Source organism: Adiantum capillus-veneris, chromosome 4 (assembly GCF_014529385.1).
Source record: "Adiantum capillus-veneris isolate H3 chromosome 4, ASM1452938v2, whole genome shotgun sequence".
In the NCBI taxonomy this organism is placed as follows: domain Eukaryota; kingdom Viridiplantae; phylum Streptophyta; class Polypodiopsida; order Polypodiales; family Pteridaceae; genus Adiantum; species Adiantum capillus-veneris.
The window spans coordinates 163,161,281-163,185,136 of NC_140934.1; the positions used below are offsets into that span (position 1 = coordinate 163,161,281).

At 43.0% G+C, this 23,856-nt stretch overlaps 1 protein-coding gene across 8 annotated transcripts in view; it reads left to right on the forward strand.

Moving 5' to 3' along the window:
- The window catches only part of LOC147460285 (urea-proton symporter DUR3-like), an 89,460-nt gene extending 75,048 nt beyond the window's left edge, over nucleotides 1-14,412 (forward strand). For 6 of the 8 annotated variants that reach the window (XM_086511369.1, XM_086511368.1, XM_086511372.1 and 3 more), the window contains 10 exons: nucleotides 6,206-6,348; nucleotides 6,433-6,520; nucleotides 6,627-6,739; nucleotides 6,979-7,171; nucleotides 7,529-7,632; nucleotides 7,736-7,843; nucleotides 8,579-8,749; nucleotides 12,766-12,911; nucleotides 12,985-13,153; nucleotides 13,702-14,412. In XM_086511369.1, coding sequence (XP_086367495.1) covers nucleotides 6,206-6,348; nucleotides 6,433-6,520; nucleotides 6,627-6,739; nucleotides 6,979-7,171; nucleotides 7,529-7,632; nucleotides 7,736-7,843; nucleotides 8,579-8,749; nucleotides 12,766-12,911; nucleotides 12,985-13,153; nucleotides 13,702-13,851 — 1,385 coding nt within the window. In that variant the 3' untranslated portion in view covers nucleotides 13,852-14,412. Of the gene's footprint in view, nucleotides 1-6,205; nucleotides 6,349-6,432; nucleotides 6,521-6,626; nucleotides 6,740-6,978; nucleotides 7,172-7,528; nucleotides 7,633-7,735; nucleotides 7,844-8,578; nucleotides 8,750-8,826; nucleotides 8,935-12,765; nucleotides 12,912-12,984; nucleotides 13,154-13,701 lie in introns of those variants that run through there. The other 2 variants (XR_015187956.1, XR_015187957.1) reach the window with 2 other exon arrangements.
- Nucleotides 14,413-23,856: the final 9,444 nt, after the last annotated feature.

Genomic DNA, 23,856 nt, shown 5'->3' on the forward strand with positions numbered 1-23,856 from the left:
ACTCCATAACAAGGCATAGATTTGGTAGCCTCCAACCACTCCAGCAGATCTTCGTCCGACCCTTCAGGTGTAGTAGGCTGTTCTTGTTCAGGGTTGGTTTTCATTGACAAAGAAACTTGCTGCACCACTGGATCCATACCTCCTTCTAAGAGGATGGGTTGCATCGGGGAGCCAGAAGTTTGTATCCACATTGCGTCGTTTCCTTAATCATGAAGTGCTTTAGTGTGTCGCAGCCATGGTCTTCCAATGAGCAAAGGAAATCCGCCCTCTACCTGGGGAAGACGAACCACAACAAAATCCAAGTTGAAAGTAAAGTCTTGTACCTGCAGAGGCACATTGTCCACTATGCCCACTGGGTAGACTGTCTGTTGGTCGGCCAACGTAACTGTGAAGGGAGCAGGGCGAGTAGGCTGTAGACCTAGAGCCAACATAGTGAACTCGGGCATCAGGTTGATGCCAAATCCACCATCCACTCTCACTCCGGAGAATTTCCGACCCAAAACGGACACTGTCAGACGAGGGCTTCTATAATCAGTGAGTGGAGCAGTGGGATTGGATATCATATAGGACTCTGATGGTCGCACTAGGAGGTGCCCGCCACTAGGACCTGCTCCAGGATAAAGTGATTAAATAACAGCAAGGGTGTCACTTCTAAAATTTGCATCTAGCCGCAACATGTCATAAAGGGACACTTGTTGGAAAGTGTTCTTTAAGACTGTCTCTGCTGTAAGCTTCTCTTTTTCTACCTGTTGTTCTTTTGGTATCTTGATCTTCTGCAGATCGGAAACTGCTTCCAAGAAAGCTTCATCAATATCGGAGAGCAAAGATTTGGATTCTTTCATGGCACTGGGGGATGGCTTGTTAACAGCTGCAGGCAGGGTATCCACTGGTGTGAGAATGTGTGGGGGAGTTGAACTTGATGGAATGCTAAGACCAAGAGCGGCTCTCTGGGCCCGGGTGAGGACGCCCGATGGCTCCTCTGCCAACTGCGGCGGCTTATTTTGAGGGGTAACCACGTGGGTAGAAGGGGGCGGCTGAGAAACAGTGCTAATTGCTATCAATTGAGCTTGGGAAAGGCAAACTCAGTCTGGCTTTGACTTGGGTTCGAAGCCGTGGATGCACGAATTTTAGGGCAATCCTTATTGTAGTGATCCTTCATATCATGGCAATGATAGCAGGGAGGGGACCCTTCGGGCAGAGGGCATTGGCTTTGGTAATGCCCATATTCCCCGCATCTGTAGCATAAAATGGGCCGATTCAAAGGGCGAGTCGAAGGGCGAGGTGGTCCTTGCTCCTGGTGCATTGAGTTGGAGGTGGAGGCATAGAAGCTTTGAGGTGCTGAGGGAGCAAGGGTATGATAAAAGCTCTGAGACAGAAAATTACCTGGCATACCTTGCATAGGAGGAGCTGTCAGCAAAGGTGGCATATGGTGTGGATGGCCACAAGGCGAAACCATGTTGGATGCAAGTGCTGGCCCTTGTTGAAGAGTAGGACCAAGACTTTGCTGTATTTGTCGCAATCCCTTGAGGTAGTAACAGTCCTTGTCCTCATGTCCAGATTTTTCACAGAAGTGGCAATAAACCCGAAGGGGGCATTCCTGTGGAGGGTGCCCTGGAGAGCGGCATGAGCTACACCAAACAGTAGCCTTAGTTTCTTGCTGACCCTTGAGCTCTTCTAGCTGGCGCTTGAGCTGTTCCAATGCCTCGTGATGTGGAGGCTTCTCATGTCTAAGAGAGAAGGACCTCTCCTCTTGAAGAGCTCGCTGTAAATTTAGGGCTTCCAGTTCCCTGCGTAAAGAAGTTAAAGGATCAAAAGGACTTTCCAAAAACACAGAGGGGGTCTCTATGTGAGGGGGGTTGGTGAACAACTTCCTAGCCCCCTCTATCCTCGTAGCAGTTGCGATGAACTCCTCCAGAGTGGCGTCGGGTCGGAGACTCTCTCGTAGATTTTGCTGAGCAGTTTTGGGAAGCGCCTTCTCTACCCACTTCTTAACCATAAATTCACCTGGTTGCTGGGGAAGCTTGGCAACCAGAGACTTGGTTTTCGTCATGAGTTCGGCAAACGTATCCTCTGGCTGGAGCACCATGTTGGCCAACTCATCCAACACTTTCTCTTGGTAGTCACCTGGCCTGAAAGTTGCATAGAACTGTTGTCTTAAGGCTGCCCAAGTTGCAAAGTGGTTCTTTGCAAATTGGCTGTACCATTTGTCTGCTAAGCCATCCAAGGTGGATGGAAAGAGTACCAAATAGACATCTTCCCTGTTAAGACCCCGACCCCTACAAAGAGATACAAACCTCCTTGCATGGTCGTCAACATCTTCTGAAGAGAGTCCTTTGAATGTAGGGAACTTGATGTTCACCTTAGCCAAAACGCTAGCCAACGGCTCCATGGCCCCTTGCTGAGCCTGTTACTCAGTAGCCTGCTGTAGCAGAATAGGAGAGAGCTTTACTGGAGAAGGTGATTTGGAAGATGTGGAACCGGATGAAGGAATGGGTGATGTATGTGAAGGTATAGGTGATGACGTTGATGGACTTCTACTAGGTACCAAAGGTCGTCTTCTGTTATAGTACTTCAGAGTGCTCAGTAGTGCGCTTTGACGCTCGATTGACCGCCTTGTATGTGTCATGCAGTGACCACCAATCCAACCAACCTTTGGGCAAGAAAACCTTGAACTGGCTGAAGACTGGTCTACACTCTACTAGACCAGGCAAGTGACTAGACCAACTGGACCAGGACGAGGAGGACTAGACCAGGGTCGAGGAGGTCTAGACCAGGGACGAGGACAGGTTGGACCAGGGCGAGAGAGGACTAGACCAGTTGGACCAGGCAAGAGGAGAACATTTGGACCAGGCGAGAGGAGAACAGTGCAAGGCAAGGTCGGTGAAGCTAGGCAAGGTAGGCGAAGCTAGATAGACCCAACTAGCTTCAAGATTTGCACCTCACAGAGTGAGATTTCAGTTGAGGTCCCACCGTGATCGCCAAAATGAGAGCACCTATAGCGCGGATAATGTGTCGTGCTCTCTACAGTGGGTGGTCCTCGGTGCAATGTGCGTGACAATCTCACTCAAACAGACTAAACAGAAAGGAAACAATAGACGTCAAGAGAGCTCACAAAGACACAACAGCAAACCAGAAGAACATATGACTCGACTATCTCAAAGACTAATACAGACTCTGGCGTGGCAGCACACTCAGCTCCAGCCCAAGACTCACAGGTACAATGGGGGTTGTCGAGGCTCAGATGTGCAGGGATGGTGAAGACGTGCTTGTGTATAGACTCACTGCTCTCGAGGACAATGCTGGACCAAAGGTGAAGAAGATAATGCCGATGACCAACCGCTATTACTCATATGTAACACCATAAAGGGCCACCAACGGCTCATAAATGTCAGCCATGTGGTGACCTGGCCACGATGTCCACTAGACCACCGTCGGTACCCTGCCACTGCCACGTGTCACTCCCAGCCCAGAGGGTCCGTTCAGTGTGAAACAGCCTAGACCAACTGTACTAACTGTGTCCTGTGAAAGTGACACTGTAGCCTGCTACATTGTACGCATCCATGCTTGAGCAGTAGTTGAGTAGATGGGTAGAGAGGGAAGGAATGCGTGCAGCTGGGCAGGCAGGGTTCAGGAGAGGCTTTTCTACTCTTGACCATATCTTGACACTCAGGGCCATCATCGAGGAGGGTACATCTCATGGGAGAGGGATCTATTGTAGCTTTGTGGACTTCCGCAAAGCCTTTGACACAGTACCCAGAGCTAGATTGATGCGCAGATTACAGGAGATGGGAGTACCCACAGAGCTCATTTGGGGGATCATGGCATTGTACAAATCAGTAGTAGGGCACTTACGCACCTCTGAGGGACTATCTACACCGGTTCACTCCACTATTGGGGTGAAGCAGGGCTGCCGGCTCTCTCCTACTCTATTCGGTATGTATGTGGATGAGGTTTCTGACTACATTGAGAGTGATGGTGATAGAGGTGCACAGCTGGCAGGGACATGGATTCCACTTTTGTTATATGCTGATGATATTGTGTTGATCTCCGAATCTCCGGAGGGGATGCAACGTCACTTGGATGCTTTGCATAGGTTTGCCCACGAAAGTGGTTTGTCTGTCAACCTTGGTAAAACCAAGGTTATTGTGTTTAATACCACCCCACAGTGGATGACGAGGTCAGCACCTACATTCACATACGGGCAGGAGACTGTGGAGTATACAGATGCTTACACTTACCTTGGAGTGGTTTTTAGCGGACCTACATTCTCACTAAGGAGAGCAGCAGAGACCAGATTGACTAGAGCCCATGCAACATTGGGTAGATTGGAGAGGATGTGTTCGCAGGTTCAATTTCAGGAGCCTCGGAGAAAGCTCTGGCTCTTTGACACATTGGTGGCTTCTGCATTGCTCTATGGAGCTGAGATATGGGGACCTTCATTGGATCATCATGGGAGGTCGGGTCGCACTGATGGATGGGGGAGCATGGAGAAACCTCTCGTCTCTATGATCTCACGGCTCATTAGAGCCAAGGCCTCAGTACCATGTGCCATTATCCGAGCAGAGCTAGCACCCCCCCCCACTAGTGGTTGAGGCGCTCACCAGATCAGTCTCCTTCATACACCGCATGTGGGAACTTCCTAGAGACAGATATGCCGGCCTTGCACTTGAGTCCTCTCGATAGTTAGCCATGCAAGGAGATACAACATGCTGGTATGGGGAGATGACATCATGGTTTCAAGCGCATGGGTTCAGCATAGACAGGTTGTCACCCTTCCAATACTCATTGGATGCACCATCTCTCACTCTTACATAGTTCGAGATCACCAGGCTCATCCGCCAAGACTTGACCCATCTAGACACCAGGAGGACATGGATACAGCCAGCACAGGAGCTGGGCACGAAGATGGCTTTCCACAAAGAGCATCTTCTCCAACTTACGGAGGATGGTTTTGTGACGAGACCCAGATACATGGACACCCACTTGTCATGGGATACGATGTGCTATTGGCCAGTTACGCACATCTTCTGCGGATTGAGATTGGGAGATACAATGGAGTACCAGCAGAGGCCAGAGCATGCCCCTTGTGTGACATGGAGCTTGAGACAGAGTTGCACTACACATGCCGCTGCCGTGTCTACTACGAGATACGAGGCCGCTTCCATTGCTTGTTTAGAGAGGGTTTTGGACCACTCTCCATAGTCATGGGATACGAGGATCAGAGATGCCTGGGTTTGTTCTTGCTCGAGCTGCGCAGACACAGAGATAGCCTGATGAGTGGGGAGGCTAGCGAGTTTCAAAGACGGATCAGAGATTTCTTTAGAGTAGACACTGGACAGCTGCAGGAGCTACTCCCACAGCAGAGCTCACATTCATCTCACACCAGAGGCACACTGATCGACCGAGCGATTGAGCTGGGGAAATCCAGGCGCCCACAATTGCGGAGGACTACACAGCATCGACGGAGGCTACATCAGAAGATTCGGAGTACTTTGGCCAGGCATGCACGACACCCGGTCAGACTACTGACCATGGAGGAGATTAATGAGATCCGCCAACGACCGATGCTGGATCTCCTGTGATTTAGCTATCCCAGCCAGCTGCTGATTTTGCTTAGTTCACATCGACCAACTTAGGATCCCATATTGTTTTTTGTTCTGTTATGTTGTTATTTTGTTACTCTGACTTTGTATCAGATCCACCACATTGTAACTTTCTGGTCTCACAGGTCACTTCGGCCTTTTGAAGACGTTAATATAACATTTCATTTCATTTTCATCTCTCTCTCTCTCTCTCTCTCTCTCTCTCTCTCTCTCTCTCTCTCTCTTTCTCTCTCTCTCTTCTGGCCTCTCCCACTTTGCTATTCGTGGGGGGGTATTCAGAAAAGAACTCCGGTTCTTGTGCTTGTAAAAAGATTCTCCCCATAATAAAGATTCTCTTTAAAGCGAGGGGGAGGGAACCAGCCCATCTCCTGGTCCCCAACAGTGTGTGGATCTTATCCCTTCTATGCCTATGTCAAATTCTATTTATTTTCAGCTTATGAACTGTTCGTGTGCACTCCCGTTTGTGACGTATGGCATTTATTATTTTCACGAAAACAGATAACATTATTGGTATCAAAGAGGAGTCCTGATGAAGATGGACACAATACATATTTAGAATGCTGGATGTTGTTCACTTCATCCTCTTTTTTTTTGTTTCTCAGGTATGAACATTTACGCAGCTTTGCTGTTGGTACCTTTAACCATAACCATATACACAGTGATGGGGGGTTTAAAGGCCACTTTCACCTCATCATATTTGCATACTGTTGTTATTTTTGTCACCCTCAACTTGTTTATATTCAAGGTTTGATAGTTCTTTTGAGGATTTTTCGTCGCGTTAATGTGTTTACAACTGTGCTACTCACATCTTGTGCAATGGAATGCCAAGGTTTATTCTTCCGACATTTATCCATTAGGAAGCATTGGCAAGGTCTGGAGGAATCTTACAACATATGGGAATTATGTTCCAGTGGACGGTATCTGCTTTTTTTTTTTTACTTCATTTTTCTTACAACATCTGCTTTTCAGCCGCTAGATTAGTTGAACAATTTGAAGATTGTTGCAAGCATGTTTAACTTACAGGGAATAAGGGTGGTAGCTATTTGACAATCCTAAGCAGAGGAGGGCTGGAATTTGGAGTGCTCAATTTTATTGCTAGCTTTGGAAGCGTGTGGTCTGATCAATCATATTGGCAGGCAATTTTGATTATGCTATTTTCGTTTTACCACTTTATTTGTACTATTTTTTATACCACTATTTGAATGTAATTAAACAAATAGGGCTTCAATGATTTGGTAGCATCCCATTGAACACACAAAAAAAGGAAGTAATATGTTTTGTAGATGTTATTATTGTTGTTTCTTTTGGGAGAGAACCTTTTGTTGTATTGAATATATCAAAGGTGGCTTTACTCACTAGTAGGCTTGCCATGCAGAGTGCAATTGCAGCAGAGCCAAAAGCTGCTTTCCGGGCATACATCCTTGGTGGATTGCTTTGGATTCCCATTCCGTTAGCATTGTCAACTTCTCTGGGCCTGGCTGTTCTGGCAGCTGATCTTCCTCTCACAACAGCAGAAGGAAACCAGGGGCTAGTTCCTGTTGCTGCTGCTTATTTTGTCTTAGGAAAAGGTACGATGCTGTCTGTTTGGAAGTAGGGAGCCTGATGAGGTTATTTTACAACCTGGATAAGGGAGCATTGTCTCCTTGAACCAGGTGAAAGTGACTACATGATTTGAACTCTAGGTAAAAGAAAAATCTACTTGTGAGATGTCAAATCAGCTGTGGAATTGAAAGAAAATAGCTCGACTTTTTGAATGTTGGTATGAAAAATTCCTCCGAAGTCACAAAAAGTGGCCAGAGCTCGGATGATACAGCTTATAAAGAGGATAAACCCCACATTCTCAGACACTTGCATTTGCTTATTGAACCATACAACGGGCAATTCAAAAAGATAACAAGGTTGCTTGTTGTTTTTTATTATTTCAGGTGGAGTGGTTCTAATTCTATCAATTGTGTACATGGCTGTAACCTCTGCTGGTTCAGCAGAATTCATTGCAATGAGCTCACTGTTTACGTATGATATCTACAAGGTTTGCAAGGTTTATGCATAATGTATCTTAGTAAGATTTCACTGGCAGCCCATCTTCATGTACATCATCAGATTCAGATGGGTCATTTTTATCATGTATGCAGACCTATATAAGGCCAGAAGCTGGTGGTCAGGAACTGCTTTACGTCTCTCGAGTTGCCGTACTGAGTATAGGACTTGGAATGGGAGCATTTTCATGCTTAATTTACAAGGTTTTATTTATATGAGAGAGATACCACATAGGGAAAAGGTTTTAAACATGAAAGGTCCATTTACTTGTGTCATTTGAAGCAAGAAACTCCTGAATCTCTGTATAACTGCTAAATCTGTACAGTAGCTTCAACTTGTTTGAATGATATTGTAAACATTCAAACGACAATCTGACAGGAGACTGGGTTTCTGTGGGGAAAAATATAGATAGGTGCGTGCACCACCTCCATGGCTTTTACCCCTATTCAACATATCTACATTCACTGATCATTTTTGTACTGATAGGCATGTCATCAGAATCAAGTAGATACTAGCCTTTTAGTGGTTTACAAACCACGGTGTGTGTGAGCGTTGTTTTAAGTTTGTGGATGACACCAAGCAGTAAGATGCTCAACCTACATTCCATTAGAACCTCTTAAGAAGTCCATGTCTAAACGAACATAGGCTTGGAGGTGTGAATCGTCCATCCAATTTTCCTGATGTAAGCACTGAATGAACATCAGGATAGCTAAGTGGGAATTATACCTCATCATCGTAGAACCAGTTCAGTTTGGATGTGCCAAAACATAACTGCCCTTTTTGACTACTCGCTTGTTGTGCCTTGAGGCCTAGGCATTGAACCTTTTCTTTATAGCTCTTTGCAACTTTTTTCTAGCAATCTTTTGGCCTAGAATAACAGGGATGATATGCCCAATAATGATACATCCTCACTAAAATAAAGTTGCTTATTGATGCAGGTTGGGATTGATGTGAACTTCCTGTTTCTTGTGTCGGGTCTGATGATCTCATCAACAGTTCCTGCACTCACATTCATGCTTACATGGTCAGCCGTTCCAACAGGAGCAGCAGTGTCTAGTGCAATAGGGGGACAAATTTGTGCAATAACTGCATGGCTTCTTCATGCCAAGGTATAAAACTTTTTGCAACCAGTATGAAAGTTTTTTCTGGTGATGCCTTAACCAACTCGTAACTTTCTTTATCCTAGGTACAATGAATGAAAATAGATCATTGGGTCAGAAGATAATATAAAAACAACTCAGACATTTAAAGCCCATGAGTTGTGTGGTTCTGCCAATAGCTATCAAAATGTAAGGTATGTGCACAAGTAAAGATATGTATGATACATGCATGTGCACCTCTCCCCCTTCGAAATAATAAGCAAAAACACCCCTTTTTAGCACTGTATAATATTGATCGGAAACCTCAGGATGAGAGAAAAACCACAATCAAGGTAGTGTTCAATGAGTAAGCCATAACTCAACACCCAGAATCTGTAGTATCTGCAGGGGGATCCCATGCATGCAAAAGAAAAAATACAATTTCTGTCTGAGAGATTCTGTGAAGAAGCCAAAGGGGCTTGTTGGGGTTGAAAAGAACACGTGATCATTCTTGAAACTCCAAACGGAGCCTTAGGGAACCCATGTAAAGGAAATGGAGGCATCCTGCAAAGAGCATAACACAGATGCTAAACAACCTGAACCACTCTTGATGCGGTGTACCCCAGCTACAGTGCTGTTAGTCTCTACAGTGAAGTGTCAGCATATAAAAATGTTGTGGACCAGAGTCCCTAGTGAGGGATATTTTATTATTGTATACTTATCAGTATGGGATACCAGAGGATCATCATCATTGTGTCTATTAGTGAGTAACATAAAGTGTAGGGTCTGGAATCACACATAGCAGATTGCACGGTACTATCTAGCCTTGACACCCCCTATGTATCAGAGTAGCACAATTTGTGGTCTGCAGCTGAGTGTCTTGCACTAGGATCTTTGCAATATACAATATATCGTGGCTTGATTGAGCAGTTTATGTGTCTCTCATGTCAGATCTATGTCTATTTCTGTGCGTTGCTTCTATTACTTCACTTTTTTTGTTCAATACAGTTTGCCTTATCATATCTGCACTACACACGATTGAGCACTGAGAGACACTCTGAGCATAGTGAAGGCTACCCACTTCACGCACTGAGCACCAGAACTTTTCTTTGCTACATGTGCTCTCATTACTGGCAGGCTCGGTGGGACCTCAACTGAAGTCTCACTCGCCTTGCTCGCTCAAGCTGGAGGAATAACTAGGCTCAGCCAGTGGTAGATTTGTAGACCAGTCTGCTAGTCCAGCCAAGCAGGTGACTTGGTCAAGAAAGCTGACTAGCCAACTAGTCCAAGCAGGTCGAGCAGTCAACTGGTTGACTAGTCGAAGCAGGTCAAAAGGTGACACAGTGACTGTCTCAGGGGTTGAGTTGACTGTCAAGCTGGTCGACTAGTCCTAGGACTGTGTGGTCCAAGCAGGTCAGCTGTCTAGCTGGTCGACTAGTCAAAGTTGATTGTCTTAACTGGTCTACTCTTCAAGCAGGTCAACTGCCAACTTGCCTATCCCAGGCCAAACTGGTCGGTGTATTGAAGAGTCCTCTGCAGTATCATCAATAGGAAGCGACAACCCCTCTTACCTAGTAGAAGCCCTTCAGCCCCACACCCACTACCTCCCCACGCCTCTATATCCTCGACCCAGCGCAGATACCTTGTCATGAACCTTCGTCATCCCTATCACCTCCTTCCCAACATACTCCACAGCACCTGTCTCTCCCTCAGTTCCACCCAAAAGCCAGCACCCCCACGGCCCAGAGCAAGTATAGCATGCAGGAATGGTTGAGGACCTAGGAAGGGTCAGTGTCAAGTTTCCAACCTTAAAGGGACTCTCAACTGAGGATGTTGACGACGACGTGGGGAGTTTTGTCTCATTGTTCAAATAAGGGCCTGAACCGAGAAGATGCAGACTTAGTGCTATCCCCCTCAAGATTGGATCCTTGTAGACAAGTGGTACACCCAGTTGATGAAAACCACGTTGCAAACTGGTACACACAAAGAGGGCTTTTTCTGCTGCCTTCCGCCTGGAGATTATCAAGAAAAAGCTCTAGATGTAACCTTGTATACAACCTGGCAAGACCTTTGCAAAGCTGATGATGAGGACCAAGGCATTGGTGGCCAAACTGCTTCACCAATCTGGAGACTTTATGGTGAAAAAATGGGTGCAGAAGGCTCTTCTCAAGGCATCTTAGCAGAAATTGCAGGAGCCTCAAGTTCAACTCCAGTCTTGGTGACTAGCTGTAGCCACAAGTATAGGAAGGGGCTATGCCAGCCATTGTCTTTCGGAAGATGCCTTTGTTCCAAATTTACACCAATTAGTTCTCTACTAACATATAGGTTGGATATAACCTATATGTTAGTAGAGAGCCACGCACCCCCATTAATTCAAGTGGAATAACATATAGGCATGCTTTTCAATGATGCTTAATTAAGGCTTACACGTGATTGCACCGCGTGGTGCGGTGTAACCCGCCACGTGGTAACCAGTTGCAAACACATGTCATGAATCTCGATTTACGAAACTTTGAGGGAGAGGGAGAGGGAGAGGGTGAGGTTGAGTGACTGAGAGATGGAGCTAGCTTGAGCCTTGAGGCTTGAAGCCTTGAGGGAGAGGGAGAGTCTAGAGAGAGCCTTGAGGGAGAGGGTGAGGTTGAGAGCTTGAGAGAAAGGGTCCAAAGCCCTAGATTATATAGGAAAGGATGGAAAGGGAACACCCCCCCCCCCCCCCCCCCCAAACAACATTTTTTTTTAAAAAGTCATATTTTTCAAATTTACTGTTCCGGCCATTCCGCGTTCCGCCATTCTGTCCGTTCCGACTGCAATTCCGGTTTTGTCTGGGAACGGAATGCTGTTATGTTCCCATCTCCATTTCGAAAATGTGAAGGGCTTGGGAACGCATTCTTGGCACGGGAGGGCCTTGTTCCGCTCATTCCCTATTACTCTACTTTGTTCCTCTGGTTTCTTTATGCTTGGAGCTTGAGCATAGTTGCCAAGAAAGTCATTTCTTTAAATTAAAGAAACTTACAAAATGTTTTGAAACTTCTCTTGAACGTTTCAAAGACAAATGCTTTTTACTAGTGTTTTAAGTCACATGGTCTTGTCCACATGTTACTTTGAAGTTTTCATATTCAAGGTGAGTTTTTGAACCTCATACATACTCTTTTAATGTTAATTTGTGTGTACGTGTGTCATGAATGTAAGCTTTAATTATACATATATTGGCTTGACACTCAAAGATTTTGATGGAACTTCTATTGTGGCGTTCCATGAACTAGTTGAGACCGTTTCGAAACCTAATGGTTACTATGAGCTCAACGTGTTCAAGCTACAACGAGGTGATCAAAGTATTCCATGGCCTGTTATGTGACTACTCCAGATTTGAGAACCACATAAGGTTTGTATTTTCTCCTCACTGGGGATGCTTAATAGATAAGGAAGGCCTCTAGTTGGAAAAGATACGACTTTGGAAGCAACTTAGGAAGTCCTTTCCTAGAGGCAGGCAGACTTGAAGTATGTCATAACTGGTCAAACTGGATCTCCAAAGGATTTCCAAAATTGCGCAAATAACTCTTTTGTTAAACAATCTAATTATGAGCGTTATATCTTCCTAGATTGGCAAGTTTGGAGCCAACAAAAGGCTGCTCCACTAGTAAAGTGTCTTCTGGAAAAAGAATCAATTTTCGTTTGGTAATTCTCCATTCACCAGAGCTCAACATATAGACAGTCTGCCTCATTAGGGGGTGTAATCAACCAATTTGTTCGAACATGCTTGGCATTCCACGATGCTGCCAAATTAAGCGTTACCCATATTTCTTGTTAAACATGGGTTGCATGCATGTGACAAAGGAACACCAAGTCACTGAAGGATCCACAGTGCACATGCAAATGTACTGGAGTAACGTGTAACTACATGCACAGGTGCACACATGCACACAGCGGCACATCCATGTCTACTTGTAAAACCTCTTGTTCATCTACCTTTTTTAAGACATATTTCTGCTTTTCTGTCATGCTTGTACTGATCTGGTCTTGTAGTAATGATCAATCGTTTGCCACAGATTGCTTATCACAAGTTGACAGTCAGTGACACATTGCAAAGGCTGGGGCCCACTTTGACGGGAACTGTCGTATCCTTGGTGGCTTCGGGCTTGATTTGTACATGCTGGACACTGCTGTTCCCGGACAAAACAGCCAGCTATGAGAGGTCTGTTGTACTCAAGAAATGTACATGTTTGGTACACACCCCCTCAGGTAAACTTATAAGACCTTGTCATTAGATTCAAGGATATACAAACCGTAGATGACGACCTTATAGCTCCATCCGATGGTGAAATGCTTGAGTTGGATGCATCTTTTCGACGGTCTTCCATAGTAGCTGTGGGTCTAAGCGTGCTGCTTGTGGTTTTATGGCCTATACTGACTGTGCCAGCTGGTGTATTCTCAAAGGTAATTGTTTTGACATTCACCTTGTTTCGATGCTGTCTTTTGGCATACACCTCATCTGTCAAATGGAATATTATGAGGCAAAAAGTAAGAGCTTCAACAAAATTTGTAGCTACTTAATGATATAAAAGGAAAGACTGTCAGCATGAATGAGAACACACTATCTATACAAAAAAAATTATTCGCGTTTTTAAATGGTTTTTTGTGTTAGATTTCATGGTCTTTACTTAGTTTGTCAATGGCACTCACGCAAAATAAATAATGGTTCACATATTGAAAGGGTAAACAAATTTAATTTTAAAGTTAGGTAGTTATCATAAGCAGATAATTCTTGTGTCAGGATTGCTCATCAGTCAAGGTAGAAAAGCATGATAAGCTCTAGTTTCCAGCTATTCTAAACATTGCCTTGCTTTCTGGTTTGCCCACTGAAATTTGCAAACAGATATGTTTTCTATCAGACTGAGGATTGTTTTTGCAAGGTTGAGCATAGAAATGTTTCAGATGCATTCAAAATTCCTCTGATTGATACTGATGAAAATTGAATGTTTCAGGGGTATTTCGGTCTGTGGATAGTGATCTCTATTGTGTGGGCACTGGTGGCAACTTTTATATGCACATTTTTGCCATTGATTGAATCTCGACAAATAATCTGCAAAGTCCTCAAAATTGTTTTTCTCAGTGGAAGATCACAAAAAATGTAAACCACTCACCCTGCCATCCATTCTTGTAATTATTTCTAGTTATAGAAACTCACACTAAGCCATTCAGTAGCTCTCATATCAGGCCGACTTTTCTTAGCATTCTTTACAGTTCTTCACAAAAGATCACTATATCCATCAAGTTGTCATTAGGAGGACATCATGAATCTATCTACACCTTGGATTACATATCATAATGTGCATCAATCCAGAATGAGGGCAGCAATTAATTTGCTTGAGGCGTTGTACAACAACGACAATGGTATTGTGTATGAGTGCCACTTTAAGATAGGAATGGGTAGTATGTCTGATGACTTTTGTGTATGAGGGCCACTTTGAGACACTTTATGACTTTCATCTCGATTCAAGCTTTGAATTTTTGTTCTCTACCTTGCTTTTTGGTTCTGTAAACAAAGCCTTAATCGAGAAGGGGGTACATTTGACTATTGCATGTGAAGCATTGAATGACTTTGAAATCTTCTTTAGTTTGTAAATGGGCCTTCCATTCAAGAGCCTAAGATGGGTCCTTTTCATTTGTATTGTTTTAGAATACCATTGTGACCCTTCACCTTGTCCCACCTTGGAAGAGAAAGATAGGTATGCTGCTGCTTTTCAAAATATATTGTGCATATGAATGGAGTGCTCATCATGCTTCAAACTTTGAGCGCTAAGTGCGTTCAATTATGGAAGAACAAAGTCTAGAAGTAGTTGCAAATTGTTCTATTTATTAATGGTTCCATTTGTTGTGCTTATGTAGGTCATAGTGACAGACTATATATAGTCTTATATAAATTTGCAAGAGCAATAGATTACTAGGCTTGTTGCAGGCCAATGGTGGAACATGGATCGGGATCCGAAGAAAATAAGGGCGCACTTAGAACTCTTCCAGCTCTTAGGTCAAAATTTGAAGCACTTGTCGATGTTTACACTAGAAACTTGTAAAATTTTGTGGGTATTCTTAAGGCAAGCTCCGAATCTAGGCAAGAGTTTGCAATTTTGGTGAGTTCAAATACACTAAAACCCATTTTTTTGCATTGCAAACACTTTGGATCAGCTAGAGAAATGAGTGGAAGCCATGACTGTTGAACAATGGGACAGATGAAGCTAATCATTGGTAAAAGGGAATAAATATGGGGGCATGCCATACTTGGGCATGTGAGACCTTGCTGTCCAATAGTTTACCAAAGTGGGTGCTTGCCTTTCAACAGTTGTGTGCGTAGTTAAGAGGGCTCCCCCATAGGCCCTTTTTAGGGTGCTTTTGGAGGGCCCTTTAAAGGGAAATGGGTTGCCCCCCAAGAGGGATCTCCCATGGGCCCTTTAAAGGTGATAATTGGTGCCACTTTAAAATGAAAATGCATTCTTATAGGCCTCTTTGAGACCCCGTCAGAAGTGAAGGGCCCTCAACCTAAGTTGTCTTTCATCAAATGTAGGGAGTCCTTCAACCACCCCCTAAATTAGGGAGATGCCTTTTGGAAGGGTGATAGTAGGTTGAAGGACCAAGAGTTTTCTTATCATGAAACATTTCTATTTGAATGAGCATGATCGGGAAACCCACTCCAGCTCCATTTTAGAAGGGTCCAAGAATTACAAAAGGACCCATTCCTCCACTAGCCTTTTTAGATGGTCTCTGACCCTTTACCTTTTTGATATTTGCTTCTTAAATAAGGTGCATGATCTGAAATGACCTCTAAGGTAGGGTGTCCTACAACCAACATCTAGATTCAAAAGGCGTGTCCATTAGTTGAGATCAAGGTCATTTCATCTTTTGACCCTCTGCCAAAGGTTTCCCTCTTTCTTCTTTAAATGAATTCAAAGTTATGCCTAGTAGGACTTGACTCTATGGGCCTCAAAACTTCTTTAAACTGTGCACTCACATTTTTGAACGCCCCCCCCCCCCCCCCCCCCCCCCCCCCCCAACACACAAAAAAATAAAATAAAAAATGAAGAGCCTATGGGAGAGCCCTTTTATTGCTCCTCTTGAAAGAAAAAGAAGAACTAACTTTAACATGTGTCAGTTATCAAACAATGTCAAGGCCAATGCCATTCTTGAGAGGAAAAGAAAAAAAAACAAATTGCCACATTAACTTTGCCATATGTCACCAATTTGACAAGCGCTATCCAATGGTTCACAATTGCTCCCTAGAAAGGAACGCTTAGGCTTTAGGTAGGCCAAATATTAAGATTGCACCCAAATACAAAGGCTTGATCATAAGCTTTAAACAAGATCAGTTTCCTTATCAACCAAGATCATTTCTTTTCAACAACATTAGATGAGAGACTATATGAGAAGGGGGAGGAAGTATCACCCAAGAAAGGACACAAACATAGTCCGAAGAAATGGTGAGAAGCCAAGAGCAAGGATCGAGGGGGGTAGGAGAGGAGAGAGAGAGAGAGAGAGAGAGAGAGAGAGAGAGAGATTCCATTATCGTCCTCGGAGGTCAAATATGACCTATGGGACCAAGAAAGCGTGTGTACAAAAGGGGCTCCTCTAGCTAAAAGGGTACCATGTCTACAAAAGCACAAATAAATGTGGCATGGGGTGATACAACAAAATTGTAACAACTGTCGCTTATGGGGTGGGTGTGGTTAGGGGAGGAGGGTATACCGGGTGGCGTTTTGTGTCTCTCAATGATGTCTCTACCGCCATGATAGATGGAGCCATAATACATTGGCTTTGTAGAAAAGCTTCATTCACTTGGGAGTCTATTGAGGTGTCATGTAGTAAGTGTAATGCATCCCATCGCCCAAACCACTCTTTTATGTCTTGCATCCATCTTGTGCTCGAGATCTTGCTTTTAAGCGTCTTTTGAATTTTTTTGCTTAGCTTCCTATGCAATTGTAGGAAGTCAATGTGAGGGGTTTTGATGCATCTTTATCATATACTCCACAACCCTTTCCATGTCCATAATCTCAATCGGAAGAGATCACGACTCAAGAAGTAGGAGCATATATGGTGTTTCTGTCTTAATTTGAAGACCGTTCGAAAGAAAATGCTTTTGGACATTCTCAAACTCTTTCCTAATAGACCGTGAGATGCTCTCATCCCACAGTTCAAATCCATAAAGAAGAACTGATGTCACCAATGTGTAAAAAAGGTACTTCTTGAGAACCCAACACTTGATGTTTCCCGCATTACACATGTTCTCAAATACATAGTACACTCTCTTTCCGGTTTCTAAATGACGCATAGCACATCCGTGCCACTTGTGATTGGTCGGAATCTCAAGGCCAAGGTACTTAAAGCTCTCAACAACTTCAAGTGTCTCATTGTTGTACATAATGCATGGCTTCTCTTATGGTTGGTTTTCACAAGCATAACTTTTGTTTTGGATTCATTCACAATTAGCCCACTATGCGAGCAAAAGTTCTCAAGGACAACCATAAGCTTTTTGTACATTCTCTAAAGTGTGTGATGGAAGCACTACATCATCCGCATACAACGAAAGCATGATTATCACATTGCAAATAATGATCTCTTCAATGCTTTCTTCTTGCATAAGGTCAAGTACCATTTCTTACAATGAATATCCTTGTTTAACTCCAATACTGCTTGCAATTTTTTTTGTAATTCCTCTTTCCATGCACAATTAACACATCACCTTCTCATAGATTTGAGAAACCACAAGCATAAACTCACTTGGCACTTGGAGTTCCTTCCATCCTTCTCCAGAAATAGTTACGTGGAATCATATCAAAGGCTTTCTAATGTCCACAAAGCAACAATACAATCTCTTGCCTTTTAACCGACTTTCCCTTATGAGAATACGAAGAGTGACAAGATGATTAATGGTTCTATAGTGTGGACAAAAACTCACTTGTCCTTTTGCACGTTTGTCATTCTCTTCAGCCCAATCGTTCAAGTTTATCTCCGTTGTGCAACCAAAAAACTTTCCCATAAGAGATCCAATCATTATAGTCCGGTAGTTATTTACATTCTTTACATCCCCTCCTTTATGCAAATGCTTGACCCAATTAGTGCTCCAATCACAAGGCATACCATGTTGAAGCGCGAGGTTAAACATATTATACATCTTCTCATGTGAAAATTTCTCCCATCCATTTAATCATTTTTGGCTTGATACCCTGAAGATCTCTAGCTTTGCAAGTGGCCAACTTTTCGAGCGCGATGCACATATTTTTAATAGTAAAAAAAGAGGCTATACATAGGAGTGAACCATAAAATAGCATCTTTCCAGCATTTTGTTGCTCATATAGTTGCCTACAATGTGTGTACATATCAACAAAACTTAAGTTATCAAAACTCTCAACCCGCTTGTCTCAAAAGTTTCTCCAAAATCTTCCACATACATGTTCCTTTTCTTGGACTTGAAAAAATTGATGCTCAACTTCCCATCTTCTTCTCTTCTTTTGAATCAATGCCTTGTATGTATGTAAATGACTATGATATTTGTCTTTGTCCATAGTTGTATCAAACTTTATCAAGGACTTTCGAGCATCTTGACATTTTTTTATTAAACCACCTTTTGTGTGATCTATCTTTGTTGATACCATAGACATGCTTTATGGAAAAACATTGTTTAGCACAAGAACAAATAACTTTTTTGAAATCTTCCCATTGAGTTGCCAATGGTATGTCATATTGAAGCTTTGTCATCCATAACTTTTGCTCAACCATTACAATATACATTGGTGAATCCATACAAAGTAATAATTTCTCTTTCCTTTGGTTGAGATTATCATGCTTACATGTTTCTCCACATGCAAAGTCAATACATAAGGTCCATTGGTCTGATTTTGGGGCCCACTGGCCAAGTGTAAAATTCTTTATGCAATACATGATGACTTCAGAGAGTAGCATACAATCAATCACACTCTATCCCCATTGTGTTTTCTACACGTATGTCCATCGGTTCCACTCCACAAAGATACACCATTGGCAATGAGGCATACATGTGCTATTGCACATGTGTAAAAGTAACTTTTCATAGTGATTTGACTCTTTCTCATCCATTAAAGTACGATCGTACAAGTAAACTTCCTCCAACTCTCTTGAAATGTATGGCATATCAAATTATTGGGTATCATGTTGCAATGTTTTTGTGCGAGCATTCATATCCCCAAAAACAATAGCATCACCTTTGCCTTTAAAATAAGTAATGTCCTCCTCTAAATCAAAAAAATGGTTGATCTCTATCTATGTAAGCATAAAATGAAAAATCATGTGATGAGGAATGTAGTAACCGGCTATAAAAATGGGTGCTCTTTCAGGTGTCATAATTTTTAGCTATACATATCATTTATGCTTGTCATCTTTCACAAGAGATACAAAATCTTACAATCCTTTCTTAACTATATATGCTACCGCTCCTTTTCCTCTTCGTTGCTTGAGATTCTTTGGCCACATCAATGAATGTACATTGTAATCCTCCAATCCATTGGTCCTTTGTGTATCATGCTCCCAAGTTTCAACAAGTACAATTTCATAATAACTAATACCTAATTCTTCTAAATGATTTTCTTATGTTTAACTGATCATTTAATATGGGGAAGTGCCAGGGGAGAAAAGGCTAGAGTATTGGTTAAGCGGGCAGACTAGCCACAGTAGGGATCCAAAGGGGGGGCCATGGAGGTGGACCAATGAGAATTAGGCTAGATTAAATCTAGTTTAATTCATTTAAAAACACTTAATAAAAGAACCAATAAGAATTAAACTCTCTAGCAGACTATTGGGCAGTCTCCCAAGGGGTCCAATGAGCATTCAACAGCCCAATGGCTTGCCTGATTCCTATTGGCCAGGAGACAAAGGGGTCCAATGAGAGTTTAGTTGCATTAATTAATTATCTAAAGCTCTCACAAAAGGGGAAAGGGGGACACATGTCAAAAGGATATCACTTATGCTTCTTAAATTCTATTGGCTAAGCCTGGAGGGGTCCAATGAGGTGCCAGAAGAGGATTTAGCAAGAGGGGTCGACCAAGAGAGAGAAGGGGCTGATTTTTCAAAGGAATTATCCCACACACACTAACACTAGCTCATGTGTGAAGCAAGAAGACTTTCTCTCTCTCTCCTTCTCAAGATTTAATGGAAAGCTTATCACCTACTCCAAGCTTGTGAGAAGGGAGACCTACACCAACAACTCTTGGCTTTGTGATGCAAATCCAACCAAGAGCCAAGCTTCAATGCATACTCATCTCCTCTACCATGATAATTACTAAGCTAAGCTATGCTAATATGAGTGATTATGTGAGGAGATGTACTTCTTTCTCGTAAGACTACTCCTTCCTCTCAATCTACTCTCATACCCCGCTAGCTCTCACCATCTTCGAAGGTGTGTGAGGTCTTGGGTCTGAGACCGTGAGGGAATTGATGTTGTGTTTTATAAGTGTTTTTCTTAGTGCTTGAAGCTTCCATCTTCATTGCACTAGCTAGTTATCGAAGGAACACAAAGAATTGTATTGGAAAATTTCTCCCTTGATGGGGGAAACCTATAATACAAAGCCTTTTGGAGGGGGGACCGGCTCCATGTAAATCCAGTCCTCAACTGTTGTCAATAGCTTAATTTCTCTCTCTTTTGAAGTATTGTTCATGCCTATCTAACTAGGTGTTATGCTTTTTGTTGCTCTCTCCACCCAAGCACTCTTGTCATGCTCATTAGGAATCTATTCTAATGAAATGCTCACTATGTTCATGTTATTTTCCGCTACACACAAGTTACTAGGCCATTAAATTACATTGGTATCAGAGCACAAGGTTTCTCTTTCCTTGCTCAAGAAGGGAGTTCCTCAAGCAAGCTATAAATGGTTGGTATTATTAATTGCACTTGAGTAAGTAGAATAGGGATTTTTCAGCCTTGCAGTGTGCCTGCCTTCATGCAGATAACTAGGCATCACCGTCTCAAGAGCTATGGTCTTAATAGTGGAGTTCTACGGGGCTTGCCTATGGTTTAACCACTATTGAGCTATTAGAAGCTTGACAGGAGCCGGTGTTGTTTTGGTGTTGAAAGACCCTCTCTTCTATTCCTTGCAATTAATGGTATTCGAGCCACGGGTACTGTAGCTTGAGTGCTTTTCTAAAGGGGTAAAGAGGAGTAGAAACTAGGGCTTGAAGTGCCAAAGTACACCTAAAAATATTTACACCTAAAAGTTGTTAGAATGGCTGACAATAGTAAAGAATAGTGAAATTAATGTTGATAGCTTTGATTTTGGTAATGAGCAGGCTACTAATGATGCTCCTATGCTTGTTAACTATCTTGTTTCTAGGATTCAACAAACCACGGGAAATCCATCCCTCCAAAGTGAAGTGCAACGGTAGCTTCATGCTCATGGGATTCTTCAAACTCCCCACCATGAAGAGAGAGTACCTAGGAAGCCTCCTTGCAACACTCCCAAAAGAGGCCTCTCTCCGATTCGGGAAGAAGAAGAGGACCCATACGAAGGGCTCAAAAATTTGCTTCTTGATGATGCATCTCCTTCTCAAAGGAGAACTCAAGAGCCCCCACTGAAGGAACGAGAAAGAAGTGAGTCTCCTGCCACCTTGGGGGAGATGGCTCCATAAAGACGACGGGCAAAATTCTCTCCATCACCTCCTAAATGGAGAAGACCATCGCACACTTCTTCATACCATAATTCAAAGAGGAAAGATAAAAAGCAAGAGAAGAAAAAGGCGAGAAAGAGGTCACCTCTTCTCCATCTTCTTCATCCTCTTCCTCTTATGAAGAAAGTGATGGTGCCATGACAAGGAGGACAAAGGCAAGAAAAAGGTGAGAAAGAGGTCACCCTCTTCTCCATCTTCCTCAAATTCTTCATCTTTTGAAGAAAGCGATGGTGGAACTTTTGAACCATAAAAAATAAGAGGCCATAGGAAATCTTATGTCGCGTGGAAGAGGTCATCCAAGCTCAAGAAGTTCAAAGAGAGAGGAAAGAGCATCTCTTTCCTTACCTATGATGGCACTTTTGGTGCTACAGACAAAGTCTTGGCCTTTATCCAACAATTCGATGTGGCGTTTGGAGATGAGGGCTTCACGAAGTCCTCTAAGCTACACCATGTAGCCATGCACTTTCAAAAGTCCTCCAAGCAATGGTGGTCTAGCCTACGGGCCAACAATGAAACTCCACGAACATGGAAGGCTTAAAGAGCTTCCATCATGAAGCAGTTTTTGGCCACCGATGCCAAAGACAAAGTACTCACCGAATGGCGAAGCTTAAAGCTCTCTCCCTACGAACCCATTCACAAATATGTAGACAAGTTTTGGGACTTACATATCAAAGCCATTGTCTTAAAAAATATGGATTTTGGAGAGCAAAAACAACAATTTTGTGCGGGCTTAACTGAAGAAATGACGGAGTATGTCAACTCCCAAAGGCCACGCACCATATCTGCGGTTATACACCATACTATGGTGGCTTCTCAAATCAATTTCCAAACAGGGGCTAAGAGAAATCTTAAGCCCACGGAAAACAAGGGTTCCGATGAGCCTAAGGGGAAGGACAATGTCCCAAAGTCTCCTAAGGGCAATTCCAAAAACAATAAAGCTAAGGAGAAGGGAGTTTACAAAGGCAAAAAAAAACTCTCTCCTGAAGAGCTTGAGTGTTATCGCAAGGATAGCCATTGTTTCAAGTGCGGCGAGCAAGGGCATGCGTACCGCGCTTGTCCCCAAAAGAACACCCGACATGCGCCTCCTAGAGCTACCTTGGTCAAAATCCAAGAAGAGGAAGCTCACCACAAAGGATCTCCTCTATTCCATGCTTCGGGAAAGGTAAGAGAACATGATGCTTTTATTCTCTTTGACCCTGGTTCTACTCACAGTTTCATATCCACAGAGTTTGCCACCAAGCTAGGCATCCAAGCCTATGAGATGGAAGATGTCCTACCCGCAAATGGTGCTTTCAAGGGTCAAGAAGCTTTAGTCACTCCCTTAATCAGGAAATTGAGGCTCCATGTCCAAAGCTATGTGGACACAGAGACCACTTTTTTATCTCTCCTCTCAAGCACGAAAATGTAATCCTAGGGGCACCATGGTTTGATTGCATGGTTGCCAATGTCAATTCCCTGAAAGAAAAATCTACTTTAAGTACAGGGAAAAAGATATGTACATACATGCCAAAGAGATGGGTAACACCATACCCATTGTACATACGCAAGCTTTCAATAAGTCAATAAAGAGCTCTATTTCCGTGTACATGATTTTGTTAAAGATTCTCAAAATGAACATATTGCTTTAGCAAAAGAATGTTTTCTCAAGGGGTTTCAAGATGTCTTTATTGACGACATCCCTTGTGAACTACCTTCTATACGAGGTAATGATGACCATGCAATTGAACTTCTTCCAGGAAGTTCACCGCCTAATAAACCTCCTTATAGAGCTTCTCAAGCTCAACAAGAGGAGATTATGCAGCAAGTGTATGAGTTAGTTGAGAAGGGCATGGTTAGGCCTAGCTCATCTCCATTTTGCTCACCTCTGTTACTAGTGCAAAAGAAAGATGGCACATATTGTATGTATGTTGACTATAGAGCACTAAATAGGATCACTATCAAAAAATAGGTTCTTTGTTCCACGGGTAGAAGACCTATTTGATAAGCTACAAGGGTCCACCTACCTTAGTAGGATTGACCTAAAAAGTGGCTATCATCAAATAAAGATAGTTGATCAATACATTGTAAAGACCGCATTTTGCACTACGTTTGGTCTTTTACGAATACATTGTCATGCCTTTTGGCTTGACCAATGCACCAGCCACATTCAATTGCTTGATGGAGAAGCTATTTAAGCCTCACCAAACCTTTACTGGAGTGTTCTTTGATGATATTATCATCTACTCTAATTCACTAGACGAACACAAGCAACACCTCTAGGTAATATTTCAAGCCTTAAGAGAGAATATACTTTATATTAATTGAAAGAAAAGTGACTTTTTCTTACAAGTGATTTAGTATTTAGGTCACATTATCTCTCAAGATGGCATCCAAATGGATCCATCAAAGTTAGAGGTAATAAAAGGATGGCCTAAACCAAGGAATTTTCATGAACTAAGAAGCTTAATAGGTATGTG